Genomic DNA, 20111 nt, shown 5'->3' with positions numbered 1-20111 from the left:
TTCCCTTTAGGTGGGATAAGACTCTGGTAAAGTTTTTAACTTTGGAGACTAGGCTTTCATTATGGAGAATGCTCTGAACATATATCAAAATGGTCGCTTTCCCCCTCCTGCCTGAACCATGAGGGGAATTTTTCTTGGCTTTTCTCCATAAGAACCTGGTGAGGTTTCTAGAAGTAAATCCACAAAAATGTGAGTCTTTACCCATCAAGATTGCAACCCAAGGAGTGTCTCATTTTCGTGATAACCCATACTCAGCCTACATCAGTTCCTCAAAATTACCAGTTAAGTGTTCCTACCAGTTTTTGACTCTAGTATTACCTTCTGCTCCAGTTAAACAGAGCTCAGCTGTGATTCTCTGTATTCCCTTGTCTCTTCAGATTTCTGGTGGAAGTTTGTCATGTGATCTCACCTATCTCTGATAGGTCCAAAGAAGGTTGGTTTTCACTTTGTTCAGCTTTTTTCTATAAGGATGAGAGTGGTGAATCCAAGCTCTTTATGTGTCATTGTTGAAATTTCAGTGCCTTTGACTAACTTTTGACTTTTAAGTTTGTACAAGGGACAGTACTCAAGTTTTTGAGAGGAATAAATTTGCATAAGTAATTAGATGAATGAGTTAGAATTTTCCAGAAGCTAGTCTTGTTAGTGAAGCTTACTATGGAAAACTCTGTCACTTACATATTGTGATTTACCTAGTGATCCTGGTACATTGTTTCTCTAAGATTTTCTCTATGTTTTAAGTTCCTGTTAACTTTAGAGTCATGTCATTTTCAAAACTCATTATTCTTAAATAATCATTACTTAGTTACTGATAGACTTGTTTTACATATGAAGCATATAATGCAATTTTCCCATATAATGTGCTACAAGTTGTGCTGCAGGATTTTACATAATTAATGTTGGCAAATGACTCAGGTACTCATGTTCTAGAGTGAACCATGTTGGAAGAATTACCTTTACCTTCTGTTAACATTGGCAACAGAAGGACTGGTAAAGAGAACCAATTTAGGAGTAGAAGAAAAAAATAAGACATTAAACTAATAGCTTTAGCTCCAAGCATTTACTTGTTTTAAGAAGCTGTAAAATTGAAAACAATATATTAGCTAGAAAAGCACCAAGTTTTGTGTTCACTAACCAAATGAAATATGAGAAGAATTATTAAAGTGAGGAAAACTTCAATTTTGCCAGATTATTTTGGGGCAACAAAATAGTCACTTGAGATCATTGATGGGATATGCAGTCCACTGTGTAGAAAAAGCAGAAGTAGAAATGTTTAATATGATATATATATATCACATATATTATACACACACACACACACACATATATGTAATACCTCATAGTTCCTACACAGCATGAACTCAAATTTAAAGTGTTTGAATTCCATCTGTTATTAGACCTTCAGGTTTATAAAGCCTTCAGTAATTCAAGGATTATTAAAGTAACTTTATTTTTGGGAAAAACAGTTATTTCATTTGAGTAATGAGTATTGAGTAATGAAGACCTTCTGAGAAAAATAGGGAGGAGGATTTTTTCATTAAAGGTTTTGGTGCTTGATGCCTGTTATGCTTTAAAAATTTTCCCCAGGTGGCACATTTTCTTAAAATTTCATTTATTAATATGTTTAGGGGAGATCATAAAAAAAATCTCTGATTTCTGTAGATCATTGAATATACCTGAAAATTATAGTTAAATAAAATAAATAAGCTTTTAAATATGATTTAGTATTTTATGGCATTCATTTCACACAGTCATAGAAGTAAAACAGAGTTGGTAAGAATCAAGATATATTTTGGCAAACTTATTATTTCCCTAATGTTTCAATAGAAAATGGTAACTGATATATTTTATTTTACTTGTATTTGATGAAGAAATTTTTTTTAGCATTAATCTATATAACTTAAAATTTTATTACATATTTTCCTTAAAATTCCTGAATTTTCCACTCTGCTACTGGCATGAGGAGTCATTTCTCTAAAATTTTGAGCTTCCAACAGTTTATGTGAATTATGAAGGAAGGAAAATTTGGGTGAGGAAAATAAGCTAAGGGAGGTGATGCCCACACATCTTAAATTGAGTGATGAGTCTTTACAACTTCTTTATTTCTCCCTTAGGAGGCTGAGACTCAGTTTTGTAGAGTACACTCATTATTTTGTTCCCACCTTTGACATTTTTCTCAAAAATTTTCTGAACTTTCTGATATGCTATTAACATCCATCCATATTTTCCAACTGATATGAATTCACTCTTCTGTACCTTTTAAAAAACAGCTTTATTGAGATATAATCCACATCACATAAAATTTGTTTAATGTGTACAATTCAATCTGTTTTAGTATTTTCACTTATATATGCAACCGTCACCACAGTCAACTTTTAGAACACTTTCATCAACTCTAAAAGAATCTCCCTGCTTTTTTAAAAATTTTTTATTGTTATGTTAATCACCATACATTACATCACTAGTTTTTGATGTAGTGTTCCATGATTCTTTTTTTTTTTAAGATTTTATTTTATTTATTTGAGAGAGAGAATGAGAGATAGCACGAGAGGGAAGAGGGTCAGAGGGAGAAGCAGACTCCCCGCTGAGCAGGGAGCCTGATGCGGGACTCGATCCTGGGACTCCAGGATCATGACCTGAGCTGAAGGCATTCGCTTAACCAACTGAGCCACCCAGGCGCCCTAGTGTTCCATGATTCATTGTTTGTGCATAACACCCAGTGCTCCACGCAGAACGTGTCCTCTTTAATACCCATCACCAGGCTAACCCCCACCCCCCTTCCCCTCTAGAAACCTGTTTGTTTTTCAGAGTCCATCGTCTTTCATGGTTCGTCTCCCGCTCCGACTTACTCCCCTTCATTCTTCCCCTCTTGCTATCTTCTTTTTGTACAGATCTGTGATTCAACAGTCTTGCACAATTCACAGCGCTCACCATAGCACATACCCTCCCCAATGTCTATCACCCAGCCACCCCATCCCTCCCACCCCCCACCACTCCAGCAACCCTCAGTTTGTTTCCTGAGGTTAAAAATTCCTCATATCAGCGAGGTCATATGATACATGTCTTTCTCTGATAAGAATCTCCCTACTCTTTAGTTAATCATCTCTCTCATCCTCCTTCCCCCACCCTGAACAAACACTAATCTATTTTTTGTCTCTATGGGTTTGTTTATTCTCAACTTTCATGTGAATTGAATCATAATAGCATACAGATTTTGTGACTGGCTTCTTTAGTTACCACATTTTCAAGGTTCCTTCATGTCGTAGCATGCATTAATACCTCATAACCTTTTTATAGCCAAAGAATATTCCATTATATGGATATACCATATTTTGTTTATCCATTCATTAGGTTGTTATAACTTTTAGGCAGTTGTGAATAGTGCTGCTATAAACATACAAGTTTTGTGTAGACGCTTGTTTTCATTTGTCTTGGGTATATATATGTATGAGTGGAATTGCTGGGTCATGGGTAAACTCCATGTTTACCCATCTGTGGAACTGTCAGACTATTTTCCAAGGTGGCTACACCATTTTACCTTCCCAACAGCAGTGTATGGGAATTTTGCATTTCTCTATATCCCAATCAACACTTATTATCTCACTTTTTGATTCTAGTCATGTTAATGGATATGAAGTATTATCTCATTGTGGTTTCAATTGGCATTTCACTGATGACAAATGATGTCAATCTTCTTTTCATGTTATTTACTTTTTAATTTCAGTGAGCTATTTGAAGGAAAGAATGAGGTAAAAATATGCCTCAGTTTACCATCTTGATTCAGAAAGTGTTTTCATTTATATTTAAAATGAGAAAAATAAAGTTATTCCCTCCCCCCACCTTTGTTTTAGGCAACACAACAAGCAGTTACTCAGAACTGTGAAGCTCTTGGAACCCGGCTAGGTAAAGAAAATGACCTGGCCCTCATCATTGATGGTGAAACACTGAAGTATGCCCTCCATTCTGAAATTAAGAGGAGCTTCCTCAATTTGGCCCTCTCATGTAGAGCAGTATTATGCTGTAGGTAAGGATATATTCACTGTTCTTTTTCCCTCCCTGCTATCTTTAACACTGTTTATATAAAGAAAATGTGGACATGGAAATACAAGTTTTTGTAGAAGCAAAGTTACTTATTAGTAAAATATATGCTGAAATTGAAGAGAGATATCTGAATTTAATTTTAATTGTCAGGCTTAAGATGTTACTAGAAAGCAGATTATAATTTTTCAGTGATAAATTGTTTAGTGATGTATTGACCAGATGAAAGATGTCTTTAGTAAGAACAAAAGCCCTCTATTTATAGTGAGGGGCAAATCTGAAAAAAATCCACCGATGTCTAGAGGAAAATGAAATTATCAGTATTAGTGCAAGTTAAAACATCAATTTAAAAAGGCAAAACATGTACAAGAAAGTTGGCTGGAACTAAGAAAATAATGAAACTAGGTACAGAATAGTTGTTTCTTGCTCCTGAATGAAAATATTAAATGGACCAATTATTAAAACATCTTGATGCTTTGAACTTCTAAGTATTAATATAGATTTGCTCCTCAATCGAGTTCCTTATATGCTTCAAATGTTTCCCTTAGATGTCCTCCTGCGTTCACATTCATTCAGCATCTGCTACAAAAATTCAGCACCTTCTGTTCTTCACTCCACCCTCACTTGTCATGACTGTAGTTTAGCCTTTAGGATTCTTTGTGATTTAGTCTTCCATCAGTTAGAACTGAAAAAAAAAAAATAATGGATAACTGAATTCAAGTCCAGCTTGGGCAAAAAGGGAATTTATTGGCTCGCATAACTGAAAATTCTATAGGTAAAGCTGACTTCAAGGGAAGCAAGAAAATTCATCAATAGTCAATTCACCAAATTTTTTGTTTCTTTTAACTATTTAGATTTAATTGCCCAGTTTTCATTTTGCATCATACCAATATTTTAAGGAATGCTCACTTTTTCTTACTCAAACTTCCTACTCATGCTGGAGGAAGCAATGAGAGGACCTACTGAAGAAACAGAGAGGAGAGAACATTTTGCCACCAAGGATGGATATTCCAGCAGTTGGCTTGCAATGAACTATTAGTGGTTTGTCCTAAATCTGGCTTTACTTGTGGTTTGATGTAGAGTTCAAATGGTGTCTCCCTTTTGATTCACCTGGTGCAGGCTTTATCCCCAGGCCAGATACCCTTTTGGCAGCAAGTTGGGGGTTGAGAGACCCAAGCTTCACAACCTCAAATGATTGCATGCAGGAGAAGATTCACATATGCTTTTTCCCAGAAATCTCAGCAAATGGGACATCATGTTTGGCTCTGAAAGATACTTGCTTTCAGGAGCCCAAGAGGAAAACAAAGGGATTATATACATGCTGGTAACAGTGGAAAGAGCCGATATACCCCTAGGTCCAAAGGGATCGGAGGAGGGAAGTAGTCACTGTAGCTGCAAAGAGAGAACCCTGCAGAGGGGACTGCTTCTAGAGGAGCCTCGAGCTGTGGTCGATAGACATAGCCCCCTGGAGAAGACATGGCAGGGAGGAGCAGGGAAATGTCCAACTTGACCTCACTCTCCTCCCTGTCCAGCTTCTGCAGGGGTCACTCATTGGCCAACCATGACAGCAACTCTCAATGATCCAGGTTTAAGTGGTTCATTGCCTTAGTTTCTCCACTTAGTCACTTCATCCCTTTAAGTCATTAAAGGGACTGTTCATCCCATTAGATGAACAGTAAACATAAATGAATACAAAACTGAAGTCTGTTGACTGAGCTATATCCTGAACTGAGGAAAGCAATTTGGTATGGAACTGGTTGAAACTGTAACTTACAAAGGGAGTGGTGGTAGGGGAGGAGAGCAGAGTCTGTTTCTAACATTCTTCATGGCTTCAAAATTTTATGAATTTTATTTTTATTTCTTTTTTTTAAGATTTTATTTATTTGAGAGAGAAAGAGAGAAAGGGCAAGCACAAGCCGGGGGATGGGCAGAGGGAGAAGCAGACTCCCTGCTGAGCAGGGAGTCTGACCCCAGCCTCAATCCCAGGATCCCATAGATTGTGATATCTCAATCTCAATCTCAACACATTTGGGTCTTTCCTATATCCCTTTCTCTTACTGATTTCTAAGTTAAAGCTATTTTCAAATAAAATACTAGGTTTATTTTTTTTTTCCCCTTGGTACTTTGTCATTCTGTTGTCTTCTGGCTTCCTTGTTTCTGATGAGAAGTTTGCACTGTTGTTACCCTGTATGTGACGAATCATTTTCCTCTTCCTTCTTTCCAGATACTTTCTTTGTTACTTGGTTTCAGTTGTTTGGCAATGCTGGCTCTATACATGGTTCTTATTATATTTGTTCTCCTTTGGATTCAGGGGATCCCTAAATTAACGTTTTGTTTTGTTTTTACTAGATTGGAAAATTTCAATCATTATTTTTTCAAGGTTTTTTTTCTTTCTACTTTTGATTTCCTTTACTTTCGGGACTCCGATCATATACATGAGTGAATGATTGATGTTGACTTGTGGCACCGCCACTGCATTTTTCTTTAATTTTCCCTCTTTTCTTTTTGTATTGCATATTTTCTATTGATGTGACTTCAAATTCACTGATTCCTTCCACTATCTCAGATCTGATGTTAAGTTCATGAAGTACATTTTTCATTTCATCCCTAGAATTTCTATTTTTTAATATAGTTTCCATTCTTCTGCTGGGATATGCTGTTTGTTGACTCATAATTGTTACAATTTTCTTTGATTCTTCGGACGTATTTTATTTCAATTCTATGAACATATTTATAATGCTGCTTTGAAGTTTTTGTCTGCAGAGTTGAGTCTTCACCCAATTACTTGGACAAGTTTGTGCCTCAACAATTCAAACTCTAAGACTTCTACCTCTGCTGCCAGGGCTATATGTGGTTGGAGCAATGCTTTCAGAAGTCTAACAGGTTGCAGCCTCTCTAGGCTGTTCCCTGCATATCCTTAATTTAGTGGTCCATCCAGAATATGTAGAAAGTTTATTATCTCAATGCTCCCATGATTCTTTTGTTGCAAAAATCTCCCTGTTAGATTTCTATCTGATTTTTTGCCCTCCCTGAACTAAGAGAGCCACCCCAGTTGATAAAGATGTGGGTGATCATCATCTGCTCCAAACCATATCCACCATGTCCAGATAGTAAATCTGCAGATTCTTGCCCCACTCCCAGGTCAGGGGAATACAAACACCTCCAGGAAAGGAGGTCACAAACTTGCTGCACTTACCTGATACAGTAATATCTTTTCATGAATAAACATGTCTCAAGTTCTTTTCCACCTTTGGTCATTTTTCTGGTGAGATGAAATACTTGCTTTTAATCATTTTTTCCAGTTCCACACTTGTTTTCTTATTGAAGGAAATTGTCCAGTGTCCTTATATGCCTTATATTAACAGGTATAGAAAGTTTTCTTAAAAATTTAACCAACAATTTGCTTACTGAATGTCACTTAGAAATAAAAAAGTTTAGATAGTTGGAGGGTGTCATACAGTATTTGTTATAATTGCTTCATCAGTGGCACTCAGGTGAACATAATTAAAAGAGAAAAATTATTTTTTAAAAGTCAATTTATGAAGCTGTAGACTTATTTTCCCCATAATTTTTATCACTATATGCCATAATTTTTGTTTTACTTACTTGGTTTATTGTCTGTCTCCTCTCCACTGCAATGTAAACTTCATGAAGGCAGGGATATTTATATATTTTATTTTCTGCTCTATCTTCTCTATCAAGGATTGTGCCTAGCTCATAGTAGGGACATAAATATTTGTTGAATAAATAATAATTGCTGAATATGAGGTTACCTTTAAGTAGCTTACTCAGCAAATTGCAAGCACAAATATAGCAAAAACACTTGTTTATATATCTAAGAAAACATCTGTGCCGTACAATATGTTGAATCTATTTTACAATTTTTAAAAGGCTTTTATTTAAATTCTAGTTAGTTAACATATAGTGTAATACAGTTTCAGACGTACAATATAGTGATTCAACCCTCCCATACATCAGCCGGTGCTCATCACCTGTGCACTCCTTAATCTTCGTCACCTATTTAACCCAAATTTTGAGTGGAAACCATTTTATTTTTTATTCCTCACACTGATTATATTGATAAAGAAGTCAATAGTATGTGCCCATGGAAAAACCATGACATTATTCCAGCCAATTTGTTTATTTATCTCTGTATATTTTTAATCCATGAAAATAGATGATAAAAGTACTGCAATTTTTGAATTACTCAAATGGGACTCGAGTATTTTATAGGTTGGAATCTATTATGTGTTCTTTATAAATTATTGTTGAATTTGTTATTTGGTTCCATGTTATAGATTAAAAATCAAAATGAGAGTTGACATGTAAAATACTATTTTTGGAAAGTAAAGATGTCCATTCGGATGAGAAGAGTAGAAATGAACTGTTTAATGTCTGTTTTGAATTCCTAAAACTATTTTTTAGGGCTGTGTTTTCTTATCACTTTTGTGCTCTGAAACAGCATATTGACTTTTTTCCTATCCTGAGTAGATTTCTCCCCTTTCAATTTTTGTGACTAGATGGCTATGGGACTTCTATGTTGTTTCAGTCAATAGAATGACAAGATGAATTTGGCCAGACATGAGTGTAAATACCATCAATTGGATATAACCCTAAAATTTCAGGATTAGGGAAATTTGTCTTAATGCCCATACATGGACACATGACCTAAAGTGTTTTATTAATTGGAGCTCAATTAACAGATGGTTATTAAAAGACTAATATTATTTTAGGATTTATTTTCATATATGGTTGGGGAGGACCCAAAATCAGAATAGTGATGATCCACTTCTGTTCTTAACTGGTCAGAACTGACTTGGAGCTTTGGTGAAAGGCCTAGAACCACATTACCAAAGGACTGAAGGACTCAGTGATGTTTAGCAAGGGGAGAAGAAGGTTTAGTGGGTCCCTGACAGTTCTTTTCTTATATTTTGGAGAGCTTGGTTGGCCCAGAGGATAGAATTAGGATTTGAAAGTCTAAAGAGTGAAATTTGGGATTAATATGAGGTAGTTTTTCTTTTTTCCACAAATATCGCAGTCTGAATATAAAAGTAGTTGCCAGACTAAATGGTGAAATTATTATCATTGTCAGCATTCCAGCAAAACAACCAGCATCTCTTGATGGAAACGAAACATACAAATGGTTTCTGGAACATCCTCTACTTCAGTAACTTTTCATACTGTGACGACAAAGTAATGTTAATTCATTATATTTTCTTCATTATGAAGCAAAAGTTTTTCCATCTGTGCTTCTGTCTTAAAATTTGGAGTGTGAGCTAGTCAAGGAAGCCTATCTCCTCAGTTTTTAATAATCTCACCTAAAATTTGAAAGGTTTAAATTTAAATTAGTTTGTAGGAGCTGTTTTGTGGGAAGGGGGATGATCATTCAATTACTAGAAAACAAAACCTTTGTGTGTCTCTTATTTTTTGGATAGAGATGTGTATCCAATTAATTTAGTGGATGAATACATAAGTGATGAATAAGAGATAAAAATTTTTGCTTCTCTTTCCTTGATATATCTGTAAGTATTTTGTGTAGACAGGGTCTGTTAGCCTGAAATATTTTAGGAATACTAAATTTGCTTTTGTAAGCTCATCTGAGGGGGGGAAAAGGATCAACAGTATTCTCATTTATTGGACACATACAATGGAAAGAAACAAACATCTGTTATGTTAGGTTACTTTGCTTTTGTTTGTTGTTACCACAGACTCGCCTGACTGACACCTTCATGTTTTTACATCTCCTTGTATTTTTCAAGTTCACTTGAAGGTACTTTGATTTTCATAGGCTAGTCTACAGGCTATCCTTTGGGTAAATGCCTTCATATAGTTTCAGAAATCTTCACTTCTTGCTCTCGTTTAGGTAGATGATATAAATTAATAGAGCAGACCAGTGTTAGGCAACAGGGAGTGATGGGGAGAAAGGCAAACTGAAGAGTTTATCTCCATGTAAACTGGGCAACTGCTATTGTGTATTTCTTTTGGATGTTAAAGAAGTTACTGTGTGGTTTCTTTGCTTTTCTTTTTATTTTGGGTACGGGTGGGAGGGAACTTTTTAGGAAAAATGGAGTGTAGTTGACACACAATGTTACATTAGTTTCAGGAGTAGGACACCGTAATTGGACATCTCTATATGTTATGCGATGCTCACCACGAGTGGAGCTCCCGTCTGTCACCAGACAACACTATTACAGTTTCACTGCCTGTATTCCCTGGGCTGTGCCTTTTATCCCTACGACTTACTCATTGCATAACTGAAAGCCTGTACCTCCAGGTCCTCCTCACCCATTTTGCGCATTCCTCCATTCCCTCCCCCTCCGGCAGCCATCAGTTTGTTCTTTGCATTTGTAATTCTGATTCTGCTTTTTGTTTGTTCATTTGTTTTTTTCGATTGGTGGGTGGAACATATTTATATATGTAAAAAGCTTAATTAATGACTTGGGAAATGTACCGGTAACTGATATTTAAAGGTGGTTACGTGTAGATCATTGTTGACTCCTTGTTAAAGACTTTGTGAACAAAAACAAAACAGTAAAAAAATGGTGGTTTCTGTCTTCTTTTTCAGGTTATCTCCCCTCCAGAAGGCAGAAATAGTGAACTTGGTTAAGAAGCATGTAGGGGCCATCACTCTTGCCATTGGGGATGGTGCTAATGATGTTGGGATGATCCAGATGGCCCACGTGGGTGTGGGAATCAGTGGGAATGAGGGCGTGCTGGCCACCAACAACTCAGATTATTCCATTGCACAGGTCAGTAGTGTGGGCATGAGATTATTGGAATATCTTGAGTCTATCCCCGAGGCCTACCCCGCTCTTTAAGCTGCTTTTCATATGAAACTACCAACACATTTGGGGTTTTCTTTCGTTTTGTCCTTATGCACTTTGCAGCAAAAAAAGTTTTCCTTGAGCAGTTATGGAGTTGGTCATACTGATGCCACCAAGAATCTATAGCTCTGCTAATACAATCTCTAAATCCCCAGTCTCCTTAGTCTGTAATGTGTGCTTTTCTTTGTGGTGTCTCTCAATGGAGATTTCTTAAAGACTTATAATCTCCCCATTTCTGCTTTTTAAAAAGTAGGCATTGCCTCTTGGCAGGCATTTAAAAAAAATAGACTGTATTTTAGAGCAATTATAGCTTCACAACAAAATTGAGCAGAAAATATAGAGTTGCCATATATTCCCTGCCTTCCTCCACAAACTCCCCCATCATCAACATCCCCCACCAGAGCAGTATATTTGTTATAACTGATGAACCTACATTGACACATCATTATCATCACCCAAAGTCCACAGTTTACATTAGGGCTCACTCTTAGTGTTGTATATTCTATGGGTTTGGAGAAATGTATATTGACAAGTATCCACCATCACAGTATCATACACAGTAGTTTTACTGCCTTAAAAATCCTCTGCACTCTGCCTATTCTTCATTCTCTCCATGCATGAACCCTTGGCAACCACTGATTTTTGTACTATCTCCATGGTTTTGTCTTTTCCAGAATGTCATATTCATATAGTATGTCTTCTTTCACTTAGTAATATGCATTGGAGTGTCCTCCACGTCTTTTATGGCTTGATAGCTCATTTCTATTTAGTGATGAGTAATATTCCACTTTCTGGACATACTTTATCCATTCGTCTACTGAAAAATATCTTGATTATTTCCAAGTTTGGGCAATTATTAATAAAGCTGTTATAAATATCCATATGCAGGTTTTTTTGTGTGGACATGAGTTTTCAACTTTGGATTTATACCACAGAATGTAATTGCTAGATCATATAGTAAAAATATAAAAGTATGTCTAGTTTTGTAAGAAACTGCCAAACTGCCTTCCACAGTAGCTGTACCATTTATTGGAAGGCATTTAAGCAGTGTGTGTGGTCTGTGATTTACAGCCTTTGTATATTTATGTAATATCCTAGGCTGTTTAACAAGAATACCTCCTCCTTCTACATATTAATATTTTGACTTTTGAAGAATATTTTAATCAGTAATTTAAGATTAGCTTTTAATGGATCTAGTATTTTATCACAGTTGAACAACTAAGAATAACACTTTTCAATTTTGCTGAATTCAGGAGCCACCTGTAATTCTTGAACATTCCTTAGGAATAATCCCATACGCTGAGTAGGCCTTCCCTGCTGGGGCTATTCTTATGGTGGCTGTCCCTGAGGGGCTAGATGATTTAGTACCCTGTCCACAGGTAAACAGATGCCTGAAATTGGAGTGGTAACAAAATGGATTCCTAGGATTTTACAGCATAGATGAAGAGCATATTACCCCAGTGTTTGAATCAGATCCATTCTGAGACCCTTCTTCTTACTTACAGGTTAAGTGTTCTGGTTTTATAGCAGGGAAAACTAAGGCTCCTCTGTGCTAGAGTATTTGTGTTGGGTGGGGAGAGTGTCAGTAAACCATGATCAGAGCACCTGTGTCTGTAAATAAGCAAATGGCCACCAAATTCACCTAATTGTGTCCTAAACTGCTACATGCTATTAGGATACATACTTCCAGTGATCTCAGCAATTATATGTGACATAAGCCTTGAACTACTAAACACTGTAGACACACCAAGCTGGCCAGTATCAGGAGTCCTGGGGATCCAGAAAAACATTTCTGGCTTTTTTGTTTGTTTTTTTAGATTCCACATTAGAAGTGAAATCAAATGGTAGTAATCTTTTTCTGTTGGACTTACTTTACTGAGCACAATATCTACTAGGTCCATTCATGTTGTCGCAAAAAGCAAGATTTCATTCTTTTTTATGGCCAATATTCCATTACACACACACACACACACACACACACAATCTTCTTTATCCATTCACCTATTGATGGACACCGAGGTTGCTTCCATATCTTGGCTATTGTCAGTAATGCTTCAGTAAACATAAAGGTGCAATAATACCTTTTCAAGTTAGTGTTTTTGTTTTCTTTGGGTAAATACACAGTAGTGGAATTACAAGATTATTCGGTATTTTTAATATTTCAAGGAACCTGAATACTGTTTTCCTCAGTGGCTGTACCAGTTTGTATTCCCACCAAAGTGCACGAGGGTTCCTTTTTCCCCACAGCCTCACCAACACCTGGTATTTCTTGTCTTTTTGATTCTAGCCATTCTGACAGGTGTGAGGTGATATTTTATTTTGGTTTTGATTAGCATTTCCCAGCAAATTAGGTGATGTTTGGTGCAAATTAGGTGATTGGTGATGTTGAGAATATTTTCATGTGTTTGTTTGCCATCTGTGTATCTTCTTCGGAAAAATATCTATTCATGTCCTCTCCCCATTTTTTAAAGTTTTTATATGAATTCCAGTTAGTTAACATACAGTGTAATATTAGTCTCAGGAGTACAACATAGTGATTCAACACTTCCATAAAATACCCAATGTTCATCACAAGTGCACTCCCTAATCCCCATCACCTATTAAACCCACCTCCCCCAAACCTCTGCCTTTTTAAATTGGATTATTTACAGTTTTGGGGTGCTCAGTTGAATAGCTTCATTATATATTTTTAATATTATCCCTTATCAAATATATAATTTTCTTTTTTTTTAAGATTTTATTTATTTGACAGAGAGAGACACAGTGAGAGAAGGAACACAAGCAGGGGGAGTGGGAGAGGGAGAAGCAGGCTCCCTGCTGAGCAGGGAGCCCGATGCCGGACTCAATCCCAGGACCCTGAGATCATGACGTGAGCTGAAGGCAGACGCCCATCGACTGAGCCACCCAGTTGCCCCATCAAATATATAATTTTCAAATGTCTTCTCCCACTCAGTCAGTTGGTTGCCTTTTCATTTTGTTGATGGTTTCCTTAGCTGTGTAAAAGATTTTTGTTTTGATGTAGTCCCCATAATTTATTTTTACTTTTGTTTTCCTTGCCTGAGGACATATATATAGAAAAGTGTTGCTAAAGGTCAATGTCCAGGAGATTGCTGCCTTTTTTTTCCTTTTTCAAGTTTTTATTTAAATACAGTTAGTTAACATACAGTGTAATATTAGTTTCAGGTGTAGAATTTAGTGATTCATCCCCTACAACACCCAGTGCTCATCACAAGTGCCCTGGAATTCAGGTCTCACATTTAGGTCATTAATTCATTTTGAGTTTACTTTTCTGTATTATATAAGAAAGTAGTCCAGTTTCATTCTTTTGCAGGTGGCTTTCCAATTTTCCCAACATCTTTTTTGAAGAGACTTTTTCCCCATTGTATATTCTTGCCTCCTTTGCTGTAAATTAATTGGCCATGTAAGTGTGGGATATTTCTCAGCTCTCTATTCTTTTTTTTATTATTATTAACATACAATGTATTATTTGTTTCAGGGGTACAGGTCTGTGATTCATCAGTTTTTTTTTAATTATGTTAATCACCATATATTACATCATTTGTTTTTGATGCACTGTTCCATGATTCATCGTCTGCGTACAACACCCAGTGCTCCATGCAGTACGTACCCTCCTTAATACCTATCACCAGGCTAACCCATCCCCCCACCCCCCTCCCCTCTAGAATCCTCAGTTTGTTTTACAGAGTCCATAGTCTCTCATGGTTCGTCTCCCCCTCTGATTTCCCCCCCTTCATTTTTCCGTTCCTGCTAGCTGCTGCTGTTTTTTTGTTTTTTTTGTTTTTTTTTTTTAACATATAACGTATTATTTGTTTCAGAGGTACTGGTCTGTGATTCAACAGTCTTACACAATTCACAGTGCTTACACATAGCACATACCCTCCCCAATGTCTATCACCCAGCCACCCCATCCTCCCACAACCCCAACCCTCCAGCAACCCTCAATTTGTTTCCTGAGATTAAGAGTCTCTTATGGTTTGTCTCCCTCTCTGGTTTCATCTTGTTTCATTTTTTTCTCTCTTCCCCTATAATCCTCTGCCTTGTTTCTTAAATTCCGCATATCAGTGAGATCATACTAAAATTGTCTTTCTCTGACTGACTTATTTCCCTTAGCATAATACCCTTTAGGTTCCATCCACATTGCTGCAAATGGCGAGATTTCATTTTTGATGGCTGCATAATATTCCATTGTATATATATACTACATCTTCTTTATCCATTCATCTGTTGATGGACATCTAGGCTCTTTCCATAGTTTGGCTATTGTGGACATTGCTGCTATAAACATTGGGGTGCATGTGCCCCTTTGGATCCCTACATTTGTATCTTTGGTGTAAATATCCAGTAGTGCAATTGCTAGGTCGTAGGGTAGCTCTATTTTCAATTTTTTGAGGAAACTCCATACTGTTTTCCAGAGTGGCTGCACCAGCTTGCATTCCCACCAACAGTGTAGGAGGGTTCCCCCTTCTCTGCATCCTTGCCAACATCTGTTGTTTCTTGACTTGTTAATTTTAGTCATTCTGACTGGTGTGAGGTGGTATCTCATTGAGGTTTTGATTTGTATTTCCCTGATGCCAAGGGATGTTGAGCATCTTTTTATGTGTTTGTTGGTCATTTGTGTGTCTTCTTTGGAGAAATGTCTGTTCATGTCTTCTGCCCATTTCTTGATTGGATTATTTGTTCTTTGGGTGTTGAGTTTGATAAGTTCTTTATAGATTATGGATACTAGCCCTTTATCTGATATGTCATTTGCAAATATCTTCTCCCATTTTGTCAGTTGTTTTTTGGTTTTGTTGATTGTTTCCTTTGCTGTGCAGAAGCTTTTTTATTTAATGGATTCCCAATAGTTCATTTTTGCCCTTCCCTTGCCTTTGGAGATGTGTCTAGCAAGAAGTTGCTGCAGCTGAGGTCAAAGAGGTTGCTCCCTGTGTTCTCCTCAAGGATTTTGATGGATTCCTGTCTCACATTTAGGTCTTTCATCTGTTTTGAGTCTATTTTTGTGTATGGTGTAAGGAAACGGTCCAATTTCATTCTTCTGCATGTGGCTGTCCAATTTTCCCAATACCATTTGCTGAAGAGACTGTCTTTTTTCCATTAGACATTCTTTCCTGCTTTGTTGAAGATTAGTTGACCATAGAGTTGAGGGTCAATTTCTGAGTTCTCTACTCTGTTCCATTGATCTGTGTGTCTGTTTTTGTGCCAGTACCATACTGTCTTGATGATTATAGCTTTGTAATAGAGCTTGAAGTCCGAAATTGTGATGCCACTAGCTTTGCTTTTCTTTTTCTTTTTTCTTTTTTAAAGATTTTATTTATTCATGAGAGACAGAGAGGGAGAAGCAGGCTCCCTGCTGAGCAGGGAGCCCAATGTGGGACTCGATCCCAGGACCCTGGGATCATGACCTGAGCCGAAGGCAGACGCTTAACCAGCTGAGCCACTCAGGTGCCCCTTTGCTTTTCTTTTTCAACATTCCTTTGGCTATTAGGGGTCTTTTCTGGTTCCATACAAATTTTAGGATTTGTTCCAGTTCTGTGAAAAAAGTTGATGGTATTTTGACAGCTCTCTATTCTGTTCCATTGATCTATGTGTCTGTTTTTGTGCCAGTATCACACTGTTTTGATTATTATAGCTTTGTACTATATCTTGAAATCTGGGATTGTGATACCTCTGGCATTTTTCTTCTTAAGATTGCTTTGGCTACTTGGGATCTTTCGTGGTTCCATACTAATTTTAGAATTATTCTATTTCTATGAAAAATATTGTTATTTTGACAGGAATTGCATTGAGCCTATAGATTACTTGGGGTAGTATGGACATTTTAACAATATTAATTTTTCCAATCCATGAGTATGGAACGTTTTTCCATTTCTTTGTGTCTTCCTCAATTTCTTTCATGAGTGTTCTATAGTTCTATAGTTTCCTTTGCCTTTTTGGTTAGGTTTATTCCTAGGTATCTTATGGTTTTTGGTGCAATTGTAAATGGGATCGACTCCTTAATTTCTCTTTTTCCTGTTAGTGTATAAAAATGCAACTGATTTCTGTGCATTGATTTTATATCCTGCCACTTTGCTGAATTCCTATATGAGTTCTAGCAAGTTTGGGGTGGAATCTTTTCCACATAGAGTATCATATCTGTGAAGAATGAGAGTTTGACTTCTTCTTTGCCAATTTGGATGTCTTTTATTTCTTTTCATTGTCTGATTGCTGAGGCTAAGATTTCTAATACTATATTGAACAACAGTTGTGTTCCTGACCTTAGGGGAAAAGCTCAGTTTTTCCCCATTGAGAATGATATTCACTGTGGGCTCTTTGTATATGGCTTTTGTGATATTGAGGTATGTTCCCTCTATCCCTACACTTTGAAGAGTTTTAATCAAGAAAGGATGCTGTACTTTGTCAAATGCTTTATCTCTACTGAGAGGATCATATGGTTCTTGTTCTTTCTTTTATTAATGTAGTGCATCACATTGATTGATTTGCAGACACTGAACCATCCTTGCAACCCAGGAATAAATCCCATTTGGTCATGGTGAATAATCCTTTTAATGTACTGTTGGATCCTATTGACTAGTATCTTGGTGAGAATTTTTGCATACATGTTCATCAGGGATATTGGTGTGTAGTTCTCCTTTATGGTGGGGTCTTTGGTTTGGGGATCAAGGTAATGTTGGCCTCATAGATTTTAGAAGTTTTCCTTCCATTTCTCTTTTTTGAAAGAGCTTCACAAGAATAGGTATTAATTCTTCTTTAAATGTTTGGTAGAATTCCCCTGGCAAGCCATCTGGCCCTGGACTGTTGTTTATTGGGAGATTTTTGATTAGTTTCAATTTCCTTGCTGGTGATGGTTCTGTTCAGGTTTTCTATTTTTTCCTGTTTCAGTTTTGGTAGTTTGTGTTTCTAGGAATGCATCCATTTCTTCCAGATTGCCTAATTTGTTGGCATATAGTTGCTCATAATATGTTCTTATAATTATTTGTATTTCTTTGGTGTTGGTTGTGATCTCTCCTCTTTTATTCATGATTTTATTTATTTGTGTCCTTTCTCTTTTCTTTTTGATAAGCCTGGCCAGGGGTTTATAAATCTTACTAAATCTTTCAAAGAACCAGCTCCTAGTTTTGTTGATCTGTTCTACTGTTCTTTTGGTTTCTATTTCATTGATTTCTGCTCTAATCTTCTGATTATCTGATTATCTTCTATCTGATTACCATCTATCTATCTATCTAATTATCTTCTGATGATCTCCAATATGTCTTCTTTTATTATTTCTCTTCTCCTGCTGGATTTAGGCTATATTTGCTGTTCTTTTTCTAGCTCCTTTAAGTGTAAGGTTAGGTTGTGTATTTGAGACGTTTCTTGTTTCTTGAGAAAGGCCTGTATATACTTCCCTCTTATGACCGCCTTTGCTGCAGTCCAATGGTGTTGAACAGTTGTGTTTTCATTTGTTTCCATAAATTTTCTAAATTCTTCCTTAATGTCCTGGTTAACCCATTCATTCTTTAGTAGGATGTTCTTTAGCTTTCACGTATTTGAGTTCTTTCCGACTTTCCTCTTATGATTGAGTTCAAGTTTCAAAGCATTGTGGTCTGAAAATATGTAGGGAATGATCCCAATCTTTTTGTACCAGTTGAGGCCTGATTTGTGGCCCAGTATGTGATCTATTCTGGAGAATGTTCCATGTGCACTTGAGAAGAATGTGTATTCTGTTGCTTTAGGATGGAATGCTTTGAATATATCTGTGAATTCCATCTGGTCCAGTGTGTCATTCAAAGCCCTTGTTTCCTTGTTGATCTAATGCTTAGATGATCTATCCATTGCAGTGAGTGGGGTGTTGAAGTCCCTTACTATTATTTTATTATTATAATGTGTTTCTTTCATTTTGTTATTGACTGGTTTATATAGTTGGCTACTCTCATGTTGGGGGCATAAATATTTGCAATTGTTATATCTTCTTGTGTATAGACCCTTTAATTATGATGTAGTGTCCTTCCTCATCTTTTATTATAGTCTTTGGTTTAAAATCTAATTTGTCTGATATAAGGATTGCTACCTCAGATTTCTTTTGATGCCCATTAGCATGATAAATGGTTTTACACCCCCTCACTTTCAATCAGGAGGTGTCTTTGGGTCTAAAATGAGTCTTGTAGACAGCATATGGACAGGTCTTGTTTTTTTGTTTGTTTTTAGTTTTTTTGTTTTTTTATCCAATCTGATTCCTCCTTTTGACTGGAGCATTTAGTCCATTTACATTCAGAGTAATTATTGAAGATATGAATTTGGTGCCATTGTATTACCTGTAAAGTCACTGTTTCTGTATACTGTCTCTGTTCCTTTCTGGTCTATGTTACTTTTGGGCTTTCTCTTTGCTTAAAGGATCCCCTGTAATATTTCTTGCAGGGCTGGTTTAGTGATCACAAATTCTTTTAGTTTCTGTTTGTCCTGGAAGCTTTTTATCTCTCCTATTTTGAATGACCCTTTCTGGATAAAGTATTCTTGGCTGCATATTTTTCTCATTTAGTACCCTGAATATATCATGCCAGTCCTTTCTGGCCTGGCAGATCTCTGTGGATAGGTCTGCTGCCAGTCTGATGTTTCTACCCTTTTAGGTTATGGACCTCTTGTCCCAAGCTGCTTTCAGGATTTTCTCTTTGTCTCTGAGATTTGCAAGTTTCACTATTATATGTTGAGGTGTTGAGCTATTTTTATTAATTTTGAAGGGGATTCTCTGTGCCTCCTGGATTTTGATGCCTGTTTCCTTTCCCAGATTAGGAAGTTCTCCACTATAATTTGCTCCAATATACCTTCTGCCCCCCTCCTTTCCTCTTCTTGGATTCTAATTGTTCTAACATTGTTTCTCTTTATGGTATCACTTATCTCTCAAATTCTCCCCTCATGATCCAGTAGTTGTTTATCTCTTTTTCTCAGCTTCTTTATTCTCCATCATTTTGTCTTCTGTATCACTAATTCTTTCTTTTGCCTCATTTATCCTCGCAGTTAGAGCCTCCATTTTTTATTGCATCTCATTAATAGCTTTTTTGATTTTGACTTGATTAGATTTTAGTTCTTTTATGTCTCCAGAAAGGGATTCTCTAGTGTCTACTATGCTTTTTTTTCAAGCCCAGCTAGTATCTTTGTAACCACTATTCTGAACTCTAGTTCTGATATCTTATTTACATCCATACTGATTAGGTCCCTGGCAGTCAGTACTGCTCCTTGTTCTCTTTTTTTTTTTCTTGT

At 36.6% G+C, this 20111-nt stretch overlaps 1 protein-coding gene across 1 annotated transcript in view; it reads left to right on the top strand.

Annotated features, from left to right (window-relative positions):
- LOC114211960 (phospholipid-transporting ATPase IB-like) overlaps positions 1-20111 on the top strand; it is a 229618-nt gene that overhangs the window by 88793 nt on the left and 120714 nt on the right. Inside the window, exons 24-25 of the mRNA XM_088021973.1 lie at positions 3849-4021; positions 10601-10784. Of these exons, the coding sequence (XP_087878099.1) occupies positions 3849-4021; positions 10601-10784 (357 nt within the window). The remainder of the gene's footprint in view (positions 1-3848; positions 4022-10600; positions 10785-20111) is intronic.

The sequence above is a fragment of the Eumetopias jubatus genome, unplaced genomic scaffold (genome assembly GCF_037043125.1).
Source record: "Eumetopias jubatus isolate StellerSeaLion01/CBP00866 unplaced genomic scaffold, mEumJub1_p1.0 scaffold_3, whole genome shotgun sequence".
In the NCBI taxonomy this organism is placed as follows: domain Eukaryota; kingdom Metazoa; phylum Chordata; class Mammalia; order Carnivora; family Otariidae; genus Eumetopias; species Eumetopias jubatus.
The sequence above is the reverse complement of the archived record's forward strand: the minus strand, read 5'-3'. Positions and strand labels throughout refer to the sequence as shown.